This window comes from Rhynchophorus ferrugineus, unplaced genomic scaffold, assembly GCF_030347505.1.
Source record: "Rhynchophorus ferrugineus isolate W39M unplaced genomic scaffold, kcgeb_rfMv2 rfM1, whole genome shotgun sequence".
Lineage (NCBI taxonomy): Eukaryota > Metazoa > Arthropoda > Insecta > Coleoptera > Curculionidae > Rhynchophorus > Rhynchophorus ferrugineus.
The window spans coordinates 58284488-58308258 of NW_027472580.1; the positions used below are offsets into that span (position 1 = coordinate 58284488).

The 23771-nt window shown below is 29.9% G+C and overlaps 1 protein-coding gene across 5 annotated transcripts in view; it reads right to left on the reverse strand.

Moving 5' to 3' along the window:
• tkv (serine/threonine receptor kinase thickveins) overlaps positions 1-23771 on the reverse strand; it is a 305330-nt gene that overhangs the window by 84231 nt on the left and 197328 nt on the right. Inside the window, exon 1 of one of the 5 annotated variants that reach the window (XM_076408422.1) lies at positions 2607-3158. The exons of 2 other annotated variants lie outside the window; for them this stretch is intronic. In XM_076408422.1, the coding sequence (XP_076264537.1) occupies positions 2607-2631 (25 nt within the window). In that variant the 5' untranslated portion in view covers positions 2632-3158. Of the gene's footprint in view, positions 1-2606; positions 3159-23771 lie in introns of those variants that run through there. 2 more of the 5 variants (XM_076408448.1, XM_076408439.1) reach the window with 2 other exon arrangements.

Consider the following 23771-nt stretch of genomic DNA (forward strand, 5'->3'; position numbering starts at 1 on the left):
TATTAGAATCTATTTTTATGCTCAAAATCTTTATAGAACTTCGATTGGAAAAATTGTTTCCAAGGAACTATGATTATTGACAATAGGAGCGAGAAATAATAAACTAGGGAATAGTCATCGTGATAATTAGATATTTGTTAAACTATGACTTCAATACCTAAATATTTATATGACTAAGAGGCTTGATTACTTTAAAATCAAGGCAGTATCAATTTTTTTATGGATAACATTCACATAATTAATGGCAAATTAAAATGTAAATAGGCAAAACAAAATTACCTTTTGATATGATATTACATTACAAACCAATGCATTCGGAGAATGGTAGGAATTAGTCACTTTAAATACTGTAATAATATCTACAGATCCGGAAGTTCCCATAAATAAATAATGACAAAATTAGAGGTATGATTTAAGATCCTCCGTCGCTTTTCCGTTGCGAAAAAATCAACCTGCACCGTTTCTTTTTACAAAATTTTAAATAACAACCATCGCATTATACGTTAATTTATATACGTTTTAATTGAGATTGCACCTCTCACGTTTCCATTAAATCGTCGCAAAAATATCATTTTATCGCTGATTTCTTTTAAAATATTTTAATGCGTCCTGTTCCCAGTTTTGCCACGATCGTTTCGGTCTTGCACAATTTGACACTTGTCTACATAAACTTGATACGTTTGCATAATAATTGCTTTATAAATATAGCTCTGCAGCAGTTCATTAATCATCAATTTTTAACTGACGTATCCAAACTTTCATAATGCAAATTTACTCTTGAAATATTGCCGTTAAATCTAGCTAATAGCTCCAATAAGATATTGATATTACTTGAAATCTTTAAAATAAAATAACATGATACTGAAAACATTAAGGCAATCAAAAACACTTTTTACAGTCATTCCTTTTGGGTTTATTGAGTTTCTTAGGATGTATTGAAGTTTTATTTAGAAGACCTTTACGTCTTAGTCCGTTGAATTTATATATTTGCCTGACTAGCCATCTGTGACATGTGTCGTTCAGATGTCCATCTGCTTTATTGTGCTTCTGTAAATTTAGGGTCAACCAGAGGATTATTGTCCTTCAGGCTGTTATTAGTTGAAAAAGAAACTATGAACAATACATCCTTTAATATGACAATACTCTGAAGTGTACAAATTGTTCTAAAATTATTCACAGATTAGATTATAATATTAGATAAGATGATATCGCCAATAATATAATAATAGTTAATGACCCTTATGATTATTGTTATAATTACATAATTATTTTATTATTATTAATACATTCAAAACATAAGATATTTTAAAATGTTCCTTTTAAATGGTAAACAAAATATTTTTCAGTTTCAATTTTTGATAAGATAACGAAATACTTAAATATCTGAAAAACGGAAATAATTAGCACATTCATGACTCTAGTATCAATGAAGTTTTGTTTATACAAAATACAGGCCGCTGAATAGTTCTATATTCGATATATAAGATGAGCACAACTACTTTCACTTTCAATGTTCTCATTTAATTCTGATTTAAACCATTCAGTAAAACAAAAAACGGTAAAGCTTTGGGACAAAATTCGATTCTTTTCAAAAATTATAAAGCTCAATGTACCATATGTTCAAAAATACAATAAACCCAATTTAACATTTAAATTAACACAATTCGGCATTCCAATAAATAAAAAAAATACAAGCAGATATTTGAATATTTGCAAAACAAAATTGAATCACTTAGTTGTTGGAATGATTTTGAATTTCAAACTTACTCTTTTTTTTTAAACATTTTCATAACAATGTTAGCGATCTTATTTGGATATCATATACGATATATTCTACGACTTACGAGCAAATTACTGTGATATATTTTTATTTATATATAGTCATTGGAGAATCGTATTTTTAAGTTACGTTTGATAGTAAATGTAAAACGCATTATTGGCGTACATAAGTCTAGTTAACATTCGAACTTCATTTTAAATATTATTGTATACATTTAAACATATTGGTAGTTAATTCTCAACAGGTTGACAATTTAATTCTTATCTCAATAATTATATATCTTAACTCGTATATCATCTAATTTTATAAATCAAACAATGAGGATAAGAAATTGAGAAACATTTTTAAATTTTGTCTCTGAAAGTTACAAGAAACATACATTAGTCAGTAAGAATTAATTTACAGTGGAAGACTGTTCATAACACTATCTAGGTTTAAATAAATAATTTAATATATGTAAAGCTTGCCATTATTGTTACTGTTTTGGCAAAAATATATGTAAAATATAGCAACAACTTATACAATTTCAAATCGAAATAATCAAATTGCATAAATCAAAACAAAAATATCTAATTTCATATTCAACTGAATACAATGTAAATATTTCGCAAATTCAATAAACTAAAGTTAGTGGTAAGCTATATATATAAATATTTACTCCAAACATTTAGCATGTAAACCAGTACTAATTTATAACGAAATATAATTTTGTTGGGACAATCATCCTATGACATCCAGGTCCCGCCGATTCACGTTATACCGAAGGGAGAAGATATTCGGCTAGTGACATTTGAGGAAATATGTTATATTAGTGTTACATACGCACCTTTAGCTTTTCTTCCTCTAGCCATCGTTCTATGCGGTAAAAAAAGTATCCAGTAACAATAAATATTATCACAATAGACAAGTTGCACTTGATGGGGTTGTACTCTTACGGGCCCTCTCGTAATAAATATCAAAACTTATCACTAAGATCACAGTCGAAAAATCAAGGAAATCGTAATCGAAAACAAAACTCCGTCAGCTGTCGATGATAAAAAATTTCGATCTAGTCATCCTTAATCGATCAAGTCGTCAATGTGGGTGAAAAAAAAAACAAAACCCAAAACGTTCCTATCCGTCCTCGTTACAGCTACAGAAACGCGCAGTGCGAACTGAAGGCATTGGACAAGGGCCGAAATGTCGTCGTCGTCTTCGGTAATGACAACAGAGAAAAAAATCGAGTTTTCGTTTGCGTAGACGCGTCGTAAACGAGTGACTCGAATTCGTGCGTACTGACGTCCTATAACCGACGTATCCACGTAGCAACTGGCGGGCCGGCGGCCGGATTACAGGTTGTTATAGAGGCGGCTGTGAAAAAACAAGCCGCCTGCGATTTGAGTCGGACACTTTTCGGCCGAGAGGTAGGGATCGGGAGGACGGGATCATTGCGATGACGATGATGCCGTGGACGGTGAGTCGCGCGACACGGATCGATCCGTTTTGTAGTTGGTGTACGGTTGAGTCGAGATGATGATGATGATGATTATGAGTAGTAAAAAGGTGCGATCGAGTGGATTTATTACCCTTCTTATAAATCGGGTGCTTTGAAGTGGTTATAATAATTATAATATTAACACTTTAAGTTGGGATTTATTTAGGAGAAAACATATAAAATACTTCAAGTTTATTTTAATATAAGTATGTTATTTAATATTAAATACAACATTTTTTATAATAATGTGATTTAGTACAAAATTAATAAATTATAACATTTATTACATTAAATAATATTTTATCCAATGATATTGTTATTATTTTATTCTAAAAACTCACATTAGTATGTATTTAATGCTTAACTCTTCTTAAGTTATTTACTAATATAACTGTTTAATTGTAACATTCGTAAACTGAACATTAATATTTCTTTCTTTATTAAAATAATTCTCAGTAATCAATTTTCAACAATTCTCATAATATGTTTGTAAGTTATTTATTCACACACAATAATATATTTAACTTGTAATATTTTTCAACTGATTTGAAATCAATATTATATAATTTTAAACAGTACTACTACTAATAGTAATTGTTTTAATTAATAAACATTAATTGCTTTAATATTACTTTAATTAAAATATTTAATACTTAATTTTGTTTTTGTATTGTTACATAAATAGAATAAAACGTTTTCTGGATATGTCTATTTAATTGAAAAAAAACTGAGACAGAATCAATTTTCCACATTCCTAAAATGCAAAATAAAAAGTTTGAAGTAATTTTACTAAATTAATTAAACTAACAGACAGAAATATTTCAAAAAATATAATAGAAAATATTGTCTGAATAAGTCCAGTTTAAACTGATCAGAAAGCATTAATTTTTTTTAAAAATAATTTCCAATAATATTTAGTGAATTATTATTCATAGTATAAGAAACTATTGAATATATTAGGCTTTTTTTACTCTTTTGTACATGTAATTTAAAATTCACAAATTTAACTTACTTTATTGTTTTACTTACTTTTTACTTACAATAATATAAAATCTAGTTTAACTAAAAGAAAACTGAATAAATTTTATTTTTAAAAATTCAATATAACAAATGCACGTAAAAAATTATCTTATATATAATTAAATAATCTTACAAATTCGAGATAACAAAAATACAGGGTTAATAACAAATATTTCAAAGTGTTAACTGTAAAATGAAGTCGAATTTTAAGAAGATTTTACGAAGAAGCACAAATTAAACTGAACATATATGATAAAACATTAATATTGTTGTTAATAATATAATTTACCTTTAAAACTGTTTTTAATAAAAATAGATTTGAGTGATATAATGTATAATGTAAAAATAATAGTATAAAATTTTGTTGACATAAAGTTCGTTTGTCGTTTTTAAACTTAAATAATAAATATATTTTCGTCTTTTAAATTTATATTAATATTTAGATTACATATTTCCATTATGAGAATGTTGGTTTTGTGTATGTCGCAAATATATATAAAAAATATTTTGTTTTATTTTACATTACTAACTAAGTAGGTTTATATAACTCGTTGACAATCTATATTAATTTAACACATTATTTTTACTGCTATGCACAACTTCTTTTAAACTGTGACATTAGAAGAGTCTAAATAAACAATTACGTTTATGTTGAAAAAATATTTTTAAATGTTTTTGATTTTGATTTCTGAATGCTGTTGTGCGAAATAAATTATCAATTATCAAGCATATTATCCTAATGCGAAAGCTGAGTCAAATGTAATAGATTTAACATACTCAATAGTATCATTAATTGATAATATCGCCAACACTATAGATTAAAAAATCAGAATTTAAGACGTTTCTATAAACTATTTGACGTCAACTCCACAACTGTCCAAGTCCAAGTCTATCCACTACAGATAAACTATCACTAATTGGTAAACAAGCAATTCAATAAATTAAAATTATTATTTTTCAAGGAATGATGAATTTGGCTAATATAGTGTATAGGTAATAAATACAACCACAAGAGGTATAAGATATAATATAACGATGATTAGTGTCTTAAAATCCACATTGTTACTTAAATGACAAGTGGTTTTTAGCTTCATATTCAAATATTTTAATATTTTTTGTCCCATCAGATACTAAGTTAAGATAGAAATATAAATTGTTATTATGCTCATTAACATTTGTAACAATAATTATTATAATATAACAGATTTATACTAACAACTTTAAATATATTGTTTAGTATATTTTATAAGTTATCTCCTTATACAATCTTATTGTCTTAGGAACGATAATCAATTAAAACAGCGTATACTGACAACTGATTGGCCATGCTTTTTCAATTTCCCTATTATCCCTGCTATTCATCCCATGTTACAGAACTTAAAAACTATTTTGAGTATTTTTAAAGGTATAGTTGATGTATCAAAATTCAGTATAATGATGGTTCAACATAATCAATTGTTTTAGAATTATTCGGTTATCAGAAACCCTTATTTAACTAATATACGATCATCTCTATCTTCATTTTAAATATTTTAAATCATTTAAACTAGATAAATTCAAAACATGTGTTCAATAAATTACATATTTGTTAAGTACGAAAGGCAGCTATATTCTTACTTTTATAATTAAGTTATAAGTATTTTTATAGGTATGTCCAGCCGGAGTAGTATAAGTTTTATAGACAATAAAAACAACTATACTTTCATAATGATTAATGTTTAACTTGTATGAATCTACGTAGATGCTTGAATGACAAGTAGTTTCAACATTTTACGTCTGTTACATCTTCATATCGAATCTTGTTCTTTGTGGGATTCATGTCTTATTTTATTAATTTACAATCGTAAAGATAAAACTCAATAAAAGTGATTGTTAAATTGTTAAGATGTTGCAATTCAACAAGTTAAGCACTATTATTCTATTAAGAACGGTGTAATTAAAATGTAAATATTATGTTTTGAGTTTAAATAATTTATAGCAATATCCGATTTAATCTATTAAAAATATTTGTTTCACAATATATATTTCTAAATTATGTATCTCTTTGTTATACGTTACTGCAATGTTTTTGTTCCGTTAATTTTATATCAACGAATTACAAAAAGAGTGACTATATTTTAATGCTTTTGAAACATTATAATTTATCAAATTAAGACATTTTTATAATTAAATGCCAATTATGGAGTTTCAAAATGAGTGGATCAATTATATAAAAGACTATAAGATGGCAAGTCACTCAGGTACAATGGAATAGTTTTTTAGGCCAAATATTATTTACACACTGTTTTACATAATATATTATAATGATGCAATAGCATCATTATACTTTACTTTTTTAATACTTTTTTCGCTGAGTATTACCTTTCTGTACAACATTTGATGTATTTTTCAGCAAAAAAGTGTCTCTTTAGGGTACTCTAATATTAAAATATTTGTTAATAATCAAGTAACTTGTTAACAAATGTATATACAAATTGTTATTTATTATATTCCATTTATTGTTTTAATACTTACTCGGTAATTATCTTAAATAAATTCCAATAATTAGTTCTTAATTTCAATTTGATACTTAATTTGATTAAGCAGTTTAATTTGACTAGTACCATTTTAGTCGTTAATTAAACCCATTTTTGCCGAGTAGCGATGAAACTTGGTCAAACTCCTGGTCTTCACACTATGGTGTATTTTCAATGCTCCGAACTAATGAATGATATTCTGGATGTTTAAATAATTTTAGTGATGTTGAGTCATTTGGTGCACAATAATTTTTTACCAGCCTTGTTTGGTCCAGCAGTATGCTATTTACCACTTGGAGTAGAGACTGAGAATTCAAAGGATGGATCGATCATGAACATTTTTTATTTTCCAGCTACGATAACTAGAGAAATAGAGGTATATGTATGAATACCGTTCTTAATTATCATCAGTCGGTATACTATTTCTTGAAATTGTAAGATATGCCATTACCGTAGGAGAGTAGTACTGAATTGATTTAAAGATATGAATGGGTTGTTGACGGAAATTGCCATTCCATACTATTCGATATAATTGTCTTTATACATTCACAGCGACTAATGGCTCCTCTATTTTTTTGATGTACTTTTTGTTCACTATCATTCCCTGAGGTATTTAGAATTGTGTTCAATATCTTATCTAAAAAAATTGAAAACGAGAATATTTACAGCATTTTGTAGAGTGGATACAAACTATAATTTGGGATGGAAACATAGTGATTGAACTTGAGAAAAAATAAACGTATAATTAATTTTTTATATATAATTCCCGCAATTTATTCGTTTTTTTGCATGTACGCTGTTTGATTGAATCACTCAAAGTGATCTATAATTCAAGAGAAATGAGGCCCCAGAAACTATTACGTTACAGCGAAAAAAATGTTCTACCTTGAAAGAGGTTTGCCAATTTTTAAGCCTTAGAAAACCTTTTTTGGATCGATAAATACTCAACCATTTCAAAAGTATTTAAAACAAAAAAATTAGCGCTCTGAAGTGTGATTATATTTTATGTACCTATATGCAGGCAAGTACTTTTCAAGTGGTCTTATAATCAATCAATTAATTAAATTCCAGAGTCCAGTTTTCATGACCAGCAAAATGCAGAAGCAAATATAATAAAACTCCCTACGCAGGAAGAATCTCAAAATATGACGGATCTATTGATAGTACAAGGATTTCTTAGAAATACTGAAGGTACAAAATATTGCTTAATTGCAACTATCAGAGGAGTTGGAATGACGATTCATATTATAGGTCTTGTTGTTTTGTAGACCTTAGTTACATTAATCCCAATTAATTAATTTTTTAATACGTGGAGGTACTAATTAATATGAGTACAGAATCATGATTTGGTGTCCTCGGAAATTTATGAAACCTAACTAGTGGTGTGCTCAATATGGAGAATGTTTTTCAAAGACAAGCTGCACCCTACCTTCTTGCTAGACCATTGCTGGGGACTGTTGGATGAAGTTGTTATACTTTCGGGCTTAAACAAATTTAATAAATTTAATCAGCATCATTCCAACTTAAACAGACTTGATATTTTAAAATTGGCTTTTTACATCGATAATAGCTTCCCAGATGTTAAATGATAATAATTAGGTATTTAACGAGTGTTTGCTATACAATTCGGTAAACGTCTTGCTCTGATGAGAATAATAAAATAATGTAGAATATCACTATAGCTATTCATTAAATGACTCACAATAAGAGTTCACAGCATTATTAGTCTGAGTTAGCCTATTAATATAATTGAGGATAAGATTATTACGTTTATAGAGAAACAGAAGATGTGAATCCACGTATCTATAATTTTCGAATATCTCGTGATGTTTACTTTTTTTAATTAATTACATCTTACATTAGATGTGCTTGGCATAAACTTAATTTATAAAATTAATGTAATACCATTCTTCAGTAGTACTTGCATCAATATACAAGTAGGACGAGTGTAGTATAAATGTATCAGTATATATTTCATCTAATTTGGTTCGCTTGAATTTTCTGATTTCCTTCGTGTTGTTCTGTAGCTGTGTTGCTTCTACGTTGTTGTGATTTGGTAACATTATTTCATCTTTTAAAACGAGATATTGGATAACTTCGTAAATCTACTTGACTTCGAGGTCATCGTGTAGTTCGTCATTGGTTACATAGCGATAACAATCAGTAATTAATTAAAAAGCTCTGTTTTGGCATCGTTACCTGTTAGTTTGATGTTTTGGTACAAACCCATAAGTCAGAGATTGATTTTGAGTCTGATGCACCGGTCTGTGCAACTTTTTGTCTAACGTGATATTGTTTACTTATACATCATTACTCAATAATAATCTTTCAATAATAAAACTGTTTATTGTCACTGGATATCCACTAAACATAGAGTTAAGTTTATTTCATTTTAAGTTTATTCATTTTCAACGATAATTAGTTATGAATAGTTTGGAAGAAGTATCCCGATTCCTATATTTTCGATAATTAGAACGGAGAAGGGTAGAATGTTTCAAATTAATTAACATTTCTCGTAAGCGATGATAAGTCAGAATGCAAAATAAATAGAATTAAAAATCGAATAAATTAAAGTGCACAATTGAATATTCAACGTAGCGGGCGTCTAAAATAACAATCGCAGGGACCATTTTGAGTTCGTTGTGAAAACAAGACGTGACGAAAACTGCCACTCGAAAGATTTATTTCGTCGCCCTGGGTAAATAATGAAGGGAGAGGAAGTTAAAAAAGCAGAAACGTATTAGTCGCCGACCATCTCGGTTTAACTTACAAAATGGTAGGGATTGGGTTTCGAAACGGAACAGATACGGAGGGGTTGTTCGGCAATAAAACATTTTCAAAAAAAAAGTGTAGTAATTAAATCAATCTTGATTAGTTTTTATTTAATTTTCTTATTAATTACTAATTATATAATTTATTGAATGTATACTGAAAAAGGGTTACCGTAAACAGTGTAAAAAGTATAGGATACATTACTCCACTAATATCTCCGGATTTAGCGCATGCGTATATACTGCTTTATTTACTTACATTTTTTTATAGTGATTATTCGATTTAATGTCGAATATATATATATATATATATATATATATATATATATATATATATATATATTTTATTTTTATATTTATGTTATTAACACCATATTTAAATTAATTTACATATTTGAACAATTATCAAGAACTCTAACAACCATATAAATAAACATTACCATAAAAAGACCAAAATCATTTAGATCAAACCCAGCCAATATAGTTAAAACAAAACGAAAAAGCCACCACTACGAAAGCAGTGAAATTCTCCTAAAAATCTCCAAATTTGATCAACTATAATCGCTACTATTATTGATCAACAAACCCCATTAATGAATTGACTACCTCGAGCTTTCGATTAACATATTGTATGTTTACTAGCCTAAAATGAATGGATTATCGTACCTCTTTGGATTTTATAACATTGAAAAATTAACCTTATATTCTGCACTTACCCTTATTTTATTCCATATTTTAAAACCAGTGTATGTTGAATGACAGAACAATTTAATTATTATTATTACTATAGAATTACTAATGTAAAATCTAAATATTCTAGATTATTTTGTATATAATGCTATATTCGATGATACAATTCCCGTCCCGTATGGCTTGGAAATTAATGAGAAAAACCCCAAAGTAATGAATCAAGGATAAAATCTGCCTCTAACGAACTCTTATCTTGCAAAACCTTAGCTCTATGGCTTCGAGACTTGGATTCTGTTACAGTTTGGCATCTATGAACATGAGGTCTTTCAAATTATCTCCAGTCTCAAGTTACTCTCCGAAATCATATTAGAAATGAAATCATTCATTTAAGATGTGACAATCAACAAAAAATTGAAATTCAGAGACATTGTTTTGGACTTTTCTACTCTAGATGTTTTGTCTGTCCGATAAAAGATGAACGAATGCCTTGTAGACTTCTATGGAAAAATGAACAATATCGATACACAACGATCTGCAAAATAGGAAACTGACATTATCCGAGGTCAGAAAAGCCGCGGTCGACCGCCAACTTTGGCGAGATTTAGTGAAGAAATTTAGGAATCCTGCGACACCAACAGCGGCTTATTGCTTGAGAAGTAGATACCCCCCAAGCGTAGAATAGATTCATGATAAAGAGTAAAAGAAAAAAGTCAACAATATTTTAATATTCAATGTTTCTTAAAAAATGTCGAACTGTTAATTCGTTTTATCTTTACAGACTATTTAAATTTGACGTCGATGTCAATAACAACAATTTTGCATCGTATAGTGAATAGATTTTTAAATGAAAAGTTTGGCTACAGAAATTGCAAAAGTGTTAGATGAATCCACTCTCCCAAAATAATGGTATATAAGTATATTGGCCCGTTAGTCGTATATAGTCGAGTATTAGTTTTTAACTGAAAAAGGAGGAGGTTTTAACAGGTCAATTGAAAAGTCCCAGGCCTACCATAGTAAAACACATTTATTTGGCAAAATTAGTTTTTTATTCAACATAATTCCCTTCAAGGGTGACACACTGATTATAGCGATCCTCCAAATTTTCGATACTATTTATGTAGTACGATTTGTCCTTTGCTTCAAAATAGGCCACAGTTTCGGCGATCACTTTTTCATTCGACGAAAATTTATTCCCAGCGAGCATTCTTTTGAGATCTGAGAACAGGAAATAGTGACTTGTGACACGGTGCATTGTCTTGGTGAAGCAGCACTTTCTTTTTCTTCAAATGCGACTATTTTTTGGCGATTTCGTCCTTCAAACGGCCCAATAAGGCTATGTAATAGTCGCTGTTGATGGTCCTTCATTTTTTAAGGTAGTCATTGAAAATTATTCCATGCGCATTCCAAAATACAGACTCCATAGCCTTGCCAGTCGACTGTTGCGTTTTCCCACGGTTTGGAGTGGGTTCATCGTGTGCAGTCCACTCGGATGACTGTCGACTGGACTTCGGACTGGACTTTTTCATACCCAAATACCCAAATACGTGAATGATATGATGTACATGTTCAGTTGATATCTTTAGAGTGTATGTTATTTAATTCAATTTCAATTTACGGGCATTCAAAATAATTTTGCGGATTTTTAAATGTTTTCGTCGGTATCAACCTCTTCTGGGCGTCCACTGCGGTCACCGTCTTCGGTGCTCATTTCACCACGTCTAAACTTAGCATACCAATCCTTGATGGTTGATTTTCCTGGGGCAGTGTCCGGAAACTCGGCATCAAGCCAAGTTTTTGCTTCAACTGTATTTTTTCCCTTCAAAAAGCAATATTTTATTAACACGCGAAATTCCTTTTTCGAAAATCCTTTTTATCAATTTTTTTCACAATAACAAAAGTTGATTCACTCAAAATGCTATAATTCACAAACTAATGATCCGACAGCTGTCAAATTTATACACGCATATAACATATGGAGTTAATTCTAATAGCGCCATCTATATGTCAGGTCGGGGACTTTTCAATTGACCTGTTAATCTAAATTTATAAATACTAGTAAGTATTCCTTAAATTTAAAAAAAACTTACGGAATGGCTTAATATTTCATTTAGAGTTAGCCTATTGTACTAAATGGGTTTTCCAACTCACCTGAAAAGAAATCATGTTGAAATATATTATGTAATACATACGAGGATGGTGAATAATTATTTTGATATAGACAACATGTACTTGTATGTTGGAATGGAATATTATTATTATCAGATTATCAGACGCCATGCCGATTTTTTCGAGTATTAAGTGCTGTATTAGTCGCATTATATAAAAAATCCCTTTAGTTCTCTCCTTAATCTAACTCCACTTGACTCTACCAAGAAATGGTTCCACTAGCAGCGGAATGATCATCCAACCTGTTTAATTTTCCTTTTCTTTTTTAATAAGTATATTAATTCAGGTTAATTGAATGAATTTAAAATAAACCAGCCTTATTATCTTCTGACTGCGCCAATTATGAAACGTGTAGTTAAAAATTAAAAAAAATATTTGAAAACTATTTTAATTTAAGGGAAATATGTGGAGATTTATTGGAACGACTGAACGGACCATATTGCCTGTCCAATCCTATTTAAATATAAACGAAACCCTTATAATGTAAATACATCACGTAACCAGATAAAACAACATCTTTAAGTCAATTTCTTTAAAAGAAGAACAAAAGAGCTTTATTAGTATTATTTTATAATTATAGAGTTTTTTTCCCAATATGATATTTAACTAAATTATACAATGATAAGGGTTAAATACGTTTAATAATAAATATAAATTTAAGCTCTAAAGATATCTAATTTTAATAATACAAAATTAGATTTCCTCTTGTTATCTTCTACTAGGTCTCAAAATCTGAGAAGTCACCAAACGAAATAATACCAACATACCAGTTTGGGTTTATTAACAAGAATTCAGCAGCTGACCAGGTCCACATAATAACAGATGTTATTGAAAAAGCCTAAGAAAGTAAAAAAGTATGCTTCGGTATATTCTTAGATGTAGCAAAATCCTTCGATAAGGTTTGGCATGAAAGCCTTGTTCATAAAATACAGAAAATGTTACCAAAACAGCATACCGAACTATTAAAATCGTACATTACAACCAGAATATTTAAAGTCAAACAAGAAGAAGCTCACTCTACAATAAAATAAGCTAAGGCGGGTGTACCACAATGAAGTGTACAGGGGCTAATGCTTTATCTACTCTACACTTGTGATATACGACACATGGACAATTTTGCGCTGCAATTATAGCTGTCGGAGACAATAGTGAAGAAGACTCACGAAAATTACAACAGGCAAGTGACAATATAAATAATTGGACACAAGCTTGGAAAATAAAAATTAATGAAAGTAAATCTGTGCATGTGCAGTTCACCTATAATCAGATCGTACAAGCACCAATAATATTAGATAATACTATCATTCCATATGGCAGCAACGCTAAATATCTCGGAATGAATCTTGAGGCAAAACTTCGCTGGAAGGAACATATAAACAAGAAAAGACATATTTAATTGCTATTATATAAGCAAATACTGAAACTTATATGGGCATACGGAGTTCAATTATGGAGATGCTCTGCAAAGAGTAACATAAAGAATATACAAATTTTTCAGAACAAAGTCCTAAGAGGTATTGTGGGCGCACCCAAATACTATAGGACTGTTTACCTACATCGAGACCTACAGATACCCACAGACTGACTATGGTGATTAAGAAATCAAGAGAATTGCAAGGGGGCATGAGGAAATACTCCATTATCATGACACCAGAACAGGACATAGACTCAAAGGATTCAAACCATATGATCTTATGTAGTGTTGTGTAGTGAGGTACATATAATAAAAAATACAGCAGTGACATGTATAAACATTATTTCACCAGAGACTGAGGTAGGGCCGATGGGTCCTCCTAGTTATATACCTAGATTTAAGTTATCATAAAGACAAATTGTAGGTTAGTCGGAAACGACTAGTAACAATCTAATAATTAAATAATAAAGTAGGATAAAAAAATATTCCACTAGGTCTAGGATGAGATCATCTGTCATATACGAAACCACGTAATATTCAGCGAAACCTGAATCTAACACAGTCTTGGGCAGACGACCACAAATCAGCCCAATGCATTAACCGCAAGCGTTATCTTCCAACTTCTGCCTTGGTCTTGTTCGACAAGGCGCTGTTTAATTCGGAGGACACCGTTGGCGCGATAGCGCGAACAATAAAAACACCAGGATAATTTTTTCGGTAGTCAGTTTCAGTCAACCGCTGAACAGTTAATTCTTTGAAATACGTTCTTTTTTAGTTTAATTCTCGTTAAAGATTATATTGAGGACAGTTAATTTTAGCAACATATTTGCACGACATCCTTCTAACCGGACGATAATATATTTTTTACGTTAATCGATCATTTATTTCTCCATCTTTTCCTTCCATATAATAAAAGTTAAGGTTGATAATGTTCATTTAAAAACGTTTATTAATATATTTATAAACGCGAGTTCAGGTTCCTAACAGTGCTTTTCTCATTGCCGTTTTGTGAGTATCGCCTGTATCTTCGCTTGCCTATTTAGCATTGATGATCTTCCAAATTCCAATGTCCAAATTTGTTTAAAATGGTTTGACAAGTTTTCGTGTCTCTAAATTACAATAGTCTAAGACTGAGCTACTGCAATTCGCCTTTGGTGACGTTATACTGTGAACTGCGAGGTTTGCACTGCCAATAATGCACTGACTAGGGTTGTTTTTCAAAGAATGGATGTTTCCTAATTCTAATATATTAAGGTTAGGATACTTTCAGTACCTTCCATTCACCTTTGGTGACTTTATAACTTGAGTCGGTCTACTTTTGCTCGAACTCCACTTAAATAAGTCAAGCAATTCTTTGAGTAATTGCAGAATGGTTACTTTTTACCAAAGTTTTCTTTTATCTGTTAAGTAAGCCGATTCTGGTTAATTGAATTAATCAATCCCAAAAGGGAACAGTCTAGTGATCTCCGGAGCCCTACCAACTGGGCCAGTCATGAAACGTATAGGATGTAAAACAAAAACTTTTAATTTACTTTAAAACTAATATAATTTAATGGAAATAAATGGAAAACTTATTGAATCGAATAAACAAACGACACTGCAGGTTCAATCCTGTTCTAATGTAAATGAAACCCTTACGATACAAACAGATAACGTCACCGAATATTAAACCGATATATTGGAATATCCAATCTCATATTAGTCACACTATATAACATATGCTCGTTGACGAGATGTTAGATGCTTTGGGAACTTTTGGTGAGAGCACTGCGCTCTTATAACGGCTGTCAGCTGACGGCGCTGCATTAAATATTATCTGGAACTTATTTTTGTGCTGTCATTGTGCTTCCGAAAGTGTGGGTTCGGTAAATTGTCTTTGTTACGTGTAAGAATGTTATATGCTCGGCAAACGTGGAAAAATTATGACAGATGCACTCAAAGATGCGTATTTGCAGTATTTTGGTTATGCTGTAGTAAACATTGATAAGCCATGGGTACAAATATTGTTTTGTAACGAGTGCAGAACAAAGCTGTACAAGTTACCACTTGATGAAAATATATAGTATTCATTTTCTGTCCAACATTATGGAAAGAACAGAACAATCACTTGAAGATTGTTACTTTTGCTTGATGAATGTCGTCGTCATAAATGCAAAAATTAGCACAGAATAGTGAATGTCCAACCACATATATATACAAATGCAAAAAAGGAATATTTGTCGTACCAAATATTCGTAAACTAATGACATAAAGCTTACAAAATGTTCAACGCCTGAAGTAGCAGTATGGGCATCGTTTCAAAGTGTTGTTCACCACTTTTTCGGTAACCACCACTTACCGGATTCATTTTATGTATTCACATGTTGATTTTTTCCTATAAAATTTGGGCGACACGAACGACGAGTAAGCAGAGCGGCTACAGAAGATAAAATTGAAAAGCGTTACCAAGGATTTTGGGACGAAGACCTAATGCATGTAACAGATACCAAGAAGTATAAAAGACTCAGTTACACCTCTGTTCATTTCTAATTTATACTTTTTATTTTAATAAATGGCCGTCAATGACGAAAAATAGTAAATAACGAATTTATTGAATATTTCCTGATAAACAGCCTTTGATCGAACAGGTCGAAAACCAACCGACTACCAAACCATGTATACTTGTGATGAATATATTTTGACAAAATTATTGAATTGAATACACGAATACAAGCAGTCTTCAAAGTTGTAGCAGTGGACTACCCAGCTGCTTGAACTTTGAAGTATTTGTTTTACGTTGAAAATATGTCGTTGTATTCGAATCAGCGGTATTAGTTTTACTGCTTTATTTTTCCGGTGTGAACCATAGAGAATCCTTAGTTGGCTAGTTTTTATTTCTTCGATCGATATGGATTCGTGTTACGGAAGACTTCTGTTGTTTTCCTCTCTTTGGGTCTCATCCTATCTTCTTAGGCTTTTAATAAGCCTTTTGAGTTCTTCATTTGATTCCCTTATTTCCTGTTCTAAACCATATTCTAGGTTATCGCAAACACTCGTTTTAACTCAAACAGTATCATTGTGCTTTCTGCTGTTATTTTAAACGAGGAATGCTCATATATCTTATGTTAGCTAAGATATCTTAAGTCACAAATGTTCAAAAGCATTGTCTAATGTCTGCATGACAGATAATTAATTGTAAGGACTTCTATATAATACAAAAAAATGATAGAGAATATGGAATTTCATTTCTTACCTATTTATTATACACAATTCTCTAGAATCGTTATAAGTTTGTAATAATTTCTTACAATTCACTACTCAGAGATTAAAATATAGCAAAGAAAAAACTTTTTTAGTCATTGTTTGAATATTAATAAAACATTTTACAATACAAATTGGATGATGTTATTTTTTAACACATACAGTAATGATAATTGAATTTATATTTAATATTTATACATATATGATTATTATATATTATTATATTATATACCAACTATTTCTTTGTTGTTCGGCATAAAATATGAGGTCTGAAAAGCTGAAATAATCAACTTTTTATCATTGGTATTTCTTCGAAAAATGGCAAATGATTAACTGTTCGAAATTCGATCTTATGTAGGAAACTGATATCACATATTGAGAGGAAGTTGAATACGCTTTTTTTCTTGCTGTGCCAGCATCTTAACACGAATGGAAACTACTAAAAGTTACACATACTGGACAGAAAAAGTTATATTCGGTTCGTAAATATGCTGGACATAGAAAGATCTATTCCATCTAGTTACTACCTATCAATTAGTTTTGGGAACTATAAACTGAAATCACTGTTTCAGTCGTATACTTTCAGTTACTATTTTTGATGCTACTAGTTTCATTCGACTGATTTTTAACATTCTGGCTCTGTCGTCCTAGCCGCGACCTTGACAAAAATGTACCCAATTTATGCTTACATATATTTATATGTAATGTTTGTAGTTTTATGATTTATGTGCTAGTTTGTTAAATAAAAATGTATTGTACATTAATATAGCAGCATTTTGGAACGATACTTTTCAAGATTCTTAATGTAATAGGGTAAAAAGATTAAAATTGGGAATGATAAATTGTAAAATATTTTGACTGTTTTTATAGTAATAATAGGTAATATTTCGATTATTCTCTAGATTTTTGTTAAAAAATATAAGCATTTACATCATTTCATTCAGATCATTTTTAATTATGTCATGGATTAATTTTTCTTCTATGATTAGGTACATGTTTCATTTTTATATAGTATTTATGGTTATTGTACATCTTTAGTTTTTAGGTTTTGTTTTAAATTCTATTGTATTGTCTATACTTATTATAGTATATTATTTAAAAATAACAATGAACACATTAAAATACGATAAAACATTTGAGGGGTATTGTTCTATTTCATAGAAAAATTCCATTCCTTTTTACAGATCCACATAATATTCAAATATAAAAGTAATTCTACTTCGTTAAAAATTAAATTATAAGATAGTACGTGAAGAGCAAAATACAAGCAGATATAAAATTAACTACCACAAAAAATTATCTTCGTCCTTACCTCTCTCGCAATTTATACAGGAAAAGATTCGTATATCTTCGTCTGACATCACGAATTGAAAAAAAAAAAAAACAGTCGAACCGTGCATTTGACTGAAAATAGTAATTACTATTTTCAGTCGCTAGCTTTTTGACTGTTTCGACGGTTTTCAGTCGATAGTTCCCAACGCTACTATCCATCAGTTCAGTCGGCAATAAATATTTCTTATCATAACTATATATATATAACATGTAGAAAATAATTTCAGTAAGTGATCTTCTATGTGAAATATCATTTACTTAATCTTATTCTAAAGTCTATATATGTCCATTAATCGGATTACATGGTAGTAAATCATTTAGTCTAACCACTTCACTGCCACTCACATTTAGCTGACAAATATATTGTGGTTCGCTAACATTATCTTTAAGTTCTTAATATTTACACAATTACACTCGTTATGGATTCTAAAGGTATTTCGTACAGTATTTATTCAGCAGTATATGTCAAGGTTTTTTTGTTACCATATTAGTGGTTTTTGGCGTCGGTAGATCAGCAGTATTATATTATATAAAATTTGCCCAAATTAACTGCCTTGTGAAATTCCTGATTATGTAGATCATAGAGTAGATCATGTAGAGTGGATTCATAATCTTGTATTATATAAGACTTTTTAGGGAGAAGCTTCCTTACTTTAACCTGCAGAGTATATCTTTAAGTGTTTAGGTATTTATAACTTTGGTTTACCGGTGTATGCATTTGATCTCCAACATATTTCAAATTGTTATACATTTGTTCCCCATAGCGAATAATAAATATATCTTATACGACATATATTTTTGTTTTTACTTGTTTTATTGTATTATAAATCAATTGATATAAAACCATTAAACTGTAAAAAAACTGGCAGCTCTGGTTCCCGAAAACAATCATCCTTGTTAGAGATTGATTTTTACTCTTAACAATATATTTAAATATATCAATACAATCTTGACACGGTATATGGTTATTGATATGACAGCAATTAGAAATACAATTCTGTAAAATATATTATTTCTAGTTACAAAGCAAATAGTTAGATGGTAACATTCCATTAGATATGCAAATTAACACTTTTTAAACCATTCCATGAATATTGCATTACGCTGCCAAGCAAAAATAGACGAAAGACCTAATAGAACTTTATTATTATTGCAAATTGCAAGCAAATTTCTACAAATAAAATGCTATTTAATACAGACTCGCTTATTTTATTCATTTCCTCTATTCAATTTTCTTTTTCTAAAGTTATTTAAATTAGTAATACATTAAATGCCGTTTCAGAATGTAGTTCAGAGATTATTTTAATAATTTCTTTAATCTATTTTTGTTATGAAAGATATAAAGGCGTTTGATACTAAAATTAGAACAAAATTAACGTTTTATGTACATAGCTTATTACTTTATACTTATTCTATTTATCTATATTCTATCTCATATGATGTCGGCTAGCAAATGAACAAATTTCATTAAGAACGATCAGGATGGCGATAATAATAACTTTAAATTATCGACAGTTCATAAATAAAATCGATAGTACCGTATTTTTTATAGATAGAAATATATTTTCAGCAAAATGTAATTTAGAGCAAATAAGTTTTAAAAAAATATCTAAAAATGTTGATGACCTCATATTAAAAAACGCAAGCATTTATTAACGTGAATTTTAAGTATTTGATATATTTAAAAGGTTTACAATCATATGACTTGTTCTAATTTATTCATTTCAATACATCTATAGATCACTCATATGGAATATGGAACATTCTTTATTTTAAAATACTATTTAAATTCAGTTGGTTACAAGAAACTTTTATATTGATTATTTGGATAAGATAAGAATTTTTTTTATTACTCTTCGTGATTTCACAATCTGCCCTATTGGCAATAAGTATTTCTTATGTCTATATTATATATACAAGGCATGTAGAAAATCACTTCATTAAGCAATCTTCTGTATAAAATATTATCTTAATTAATTAGTCTTATTCTAAAGCTTATTCTAAAGTCTACATATGTCCAGTAATCAGATCAGGTGGTGTTAAACGTTTTAGTCTACGCATTTCACTATCACGTCGTATATTTAGCTGATTAGCGAGTACATTGGGATGCACTGACACTCTTTCGAAGTACTTCATACAAACACGTTGAATTACACTCGTTATAGGTTCTAGAGGAATATCGCGTTGTATCACTTAATTTGAAATATAGCACGGAGCATCAACAATGGCACGCAACACCTTATTTTGGAACCGTTGAATGATGGATATATTAGATTTGCTAGCGGTACCCCATAGTTGGTTTACATATGACCAAATGAGCTTAAGTATACACATACATATACATACAGCAATACCTTGTTATCTAATGATAATATGGATTTACGTCCGATGAGGCAATACATTTGATACAATTTAAGTCCAAATTGTTTCCGTTTAGAGAGTATGTGCTTCTTCCAGGTGGGGGGTCGATCTAAATGCATACCAAGATATTGAACATGCTCTGCTTTGGGGAGTTGACGATGATTGATATTCACTGGTGAATATGTTCTTCTACGCTAGGTAAACGTTACATGCGTGGATTTTCATTGGTTTTCATGCGCCATGTCTTCAACCATAATTGTATTTGCTCCAGGTGGGTTTGTGGGTTTATTGATGCTGTGACTGGATCTCCATGGGTTGCTAAGTTTGCTGTGTCGTCTGCATATGTTGCCACAGTAGTTATTTTTGTGGTGGGCAGATCGGCCGTATACAGAAGATACAGTACTGGACCCAGTACACCACCTTGCGGAACTCCTGATTATATGGGATTTAATTCGATATGTTCATCGCCTTGATTTACAATAAAATTTCATAAAATCCGTGAGATAGGATTTTACTAACTGATAGTCCGGATGAGGGAGAAGTTTCTTTAGTTTAACCTGCAAGCCCGTATGCCATAATTTATTAAAATCCTGAGATATGTCTACAAAAGTAGCAGCGAGATTAACGGTAATAAACTTATAGGTCGGTAGAAAGTCATATCTTCTGGTATTTTTCCTGGTTATAAGATAAGAATTGAGGTTATTAAAGTTCTTTGTCAGAATCATTTAGTTGTGTGTACACATAAAATACACATAAAAGTCATGTCATTATTTGATTAAATATAAAAATATAGCACCCCGAATTAGACTCGTCTATATTTTAAAAACTATTTTTGTTAATGGCTATTTTGATTGTTTAGGTCACATTCGAATATTGAGAATTTATATAAGAAAGTACGAGTTGATCAAAATTGAATTAAAAAGAGCGACAGTTTCAGATATATAACGATATCATATATGATATATTAAACTAGTGAGTCTATAAAGATGTGAAGCGATGAAAATGAAAAGAGAGTTGCTTCACAAATTTTTAATAAGACCGAGCGTTAACCTCCTCTTCTCAATAGTGGCTTTAGCAAGATAAGAAAGAAAATAAAAAAACAGTGACTGAACTGACCTAAAATAAAACCATAACATATATAATATAAAAGCACGTTCACTATTAAGATTCCAATAATATTTCATTAAATGTTAAATGGTAAATGATTGGCACATAATTCAGTATCGTTTGAGACAAAGAAATATGATTGACATTCGGCGAAGAGAGCGTTTAATGCGATCAAAACGAGTGTTTTGAAGTTATTTGAATTAGAGTGGAAAAAAGCTATGAAAATTGGTTCCAACGCATGGAAAAGTGTATAGATTTCCGCGGAGAATATTTTGAAATATAAAAAATTCAGTACGGAAGTCAATTTTTAGATGATAATTAAATTGTTTTATTAGGCCAGGAAAATACCATATATATTGGATCATATAAGGAAAATTCATGAAAATTATTTCACCAGACCAGCATATTTTCAAAAAATGCGAAACTTGCCATAACACTTTTTGATGGTTATGTGTTCAAATATATAAGTAATATTGTTCAAATTAACTGAAATATTATCGAATCACCATAAGAGAATACTAAAAAACATTGAAACAAAGCTACCTTTCGCGTATAAGTCATAATTGCAATTTCTAAATTAAAGTTAGCTTATAAAGCCAACTGCGGTATGCTGAGAAAAAACTTTATTACCAATAAAATAAAGTCTTAAACTGCAAATGGTTACATAAAATACTCGTATTAATTGGCTTTTAAAAAGGGAAGATAAAATAGCATAAAATTGGATTTAAACCTGTATGAAATTGAAAATATTGCGTTTTTGGTTTTAGTAAATGAGAAATATTTTTAAAATATCATCGAAATGCTTATCTATAGCAAGCAATCAGCAAAGACCAACATCAAAGGTTATTAATTCATAGAAATTTAATGACAGTAAAGTTATAAATTATACAAGCACGACATGTACTTTCATGATGATTAAGAAAGCCATCATCCAACAATAATACCAATAATAATCCAACATATAATTACACCCCAAAAGAATAATTTTTGAATTGCGACACAATCAGCATTGCTCTAAGTTCAGTACATATCAGTCAAACAAACAAAAAACCCTTTTTCAACCGACTTCAAAAAAGGAGGAGGTTCATGTTCAACTGTATGTATCCTATCTATCTAAACAAGTTTGTAATCAAAAGGCCCTACGTCTGATGAGTATGCTGGGTGTGGCGGGGCTTCTCATTCGACCTACAACTGTGTATCCTTCACAATTTTTGCAACGTGTTGCAACTTACTATTTCTGGACACTTGTAATAATACGTATCATTCAGTTTTAGCATCTCATGATGCACATCTCACTATATATTCTGCTTCGGTGTCGATGTGGATGGTTCTTCCGGTCTAACCCGTGTAGATCCACTTTCCATTGCTAGTCACAATACGCAAAAAAAAGCAATGGTAAGCAATGAAACGATGTTAAGGCGGTTCGAAATGAAATTTTCAGTTAATTCATGTACTTCATATTGGATCTTTCCTATAGTAAGTTCCTTGAAAATTTGAGCTAGGTGCTTGTCCGATAAATGTTGCTATTAATTATCATTACAATAAAAAATTATAATTAATTTCATGTATCATAATGTAATATAAAGTGTATAACAAATTGTACACTATATATATATATATATATATATATATATATATATATATATATATATATATATATATATATATATATATATATATATATATATATATCACAATGCAATTCACTAAGCACGAAAACAATATTTAAAGGTACACAGTGTAGTATATAAAATTTATATTGGAATTAATACATCTATGAAATTAAACTAGAAGAATAGTGAGAAAACAATAGAAAATATGTTAGTGTATAGAAACGTTCAAGTAACGTTAACACTGGATAATGGATATTTTAGATTAGTTTATTTATAAGAAGAATATA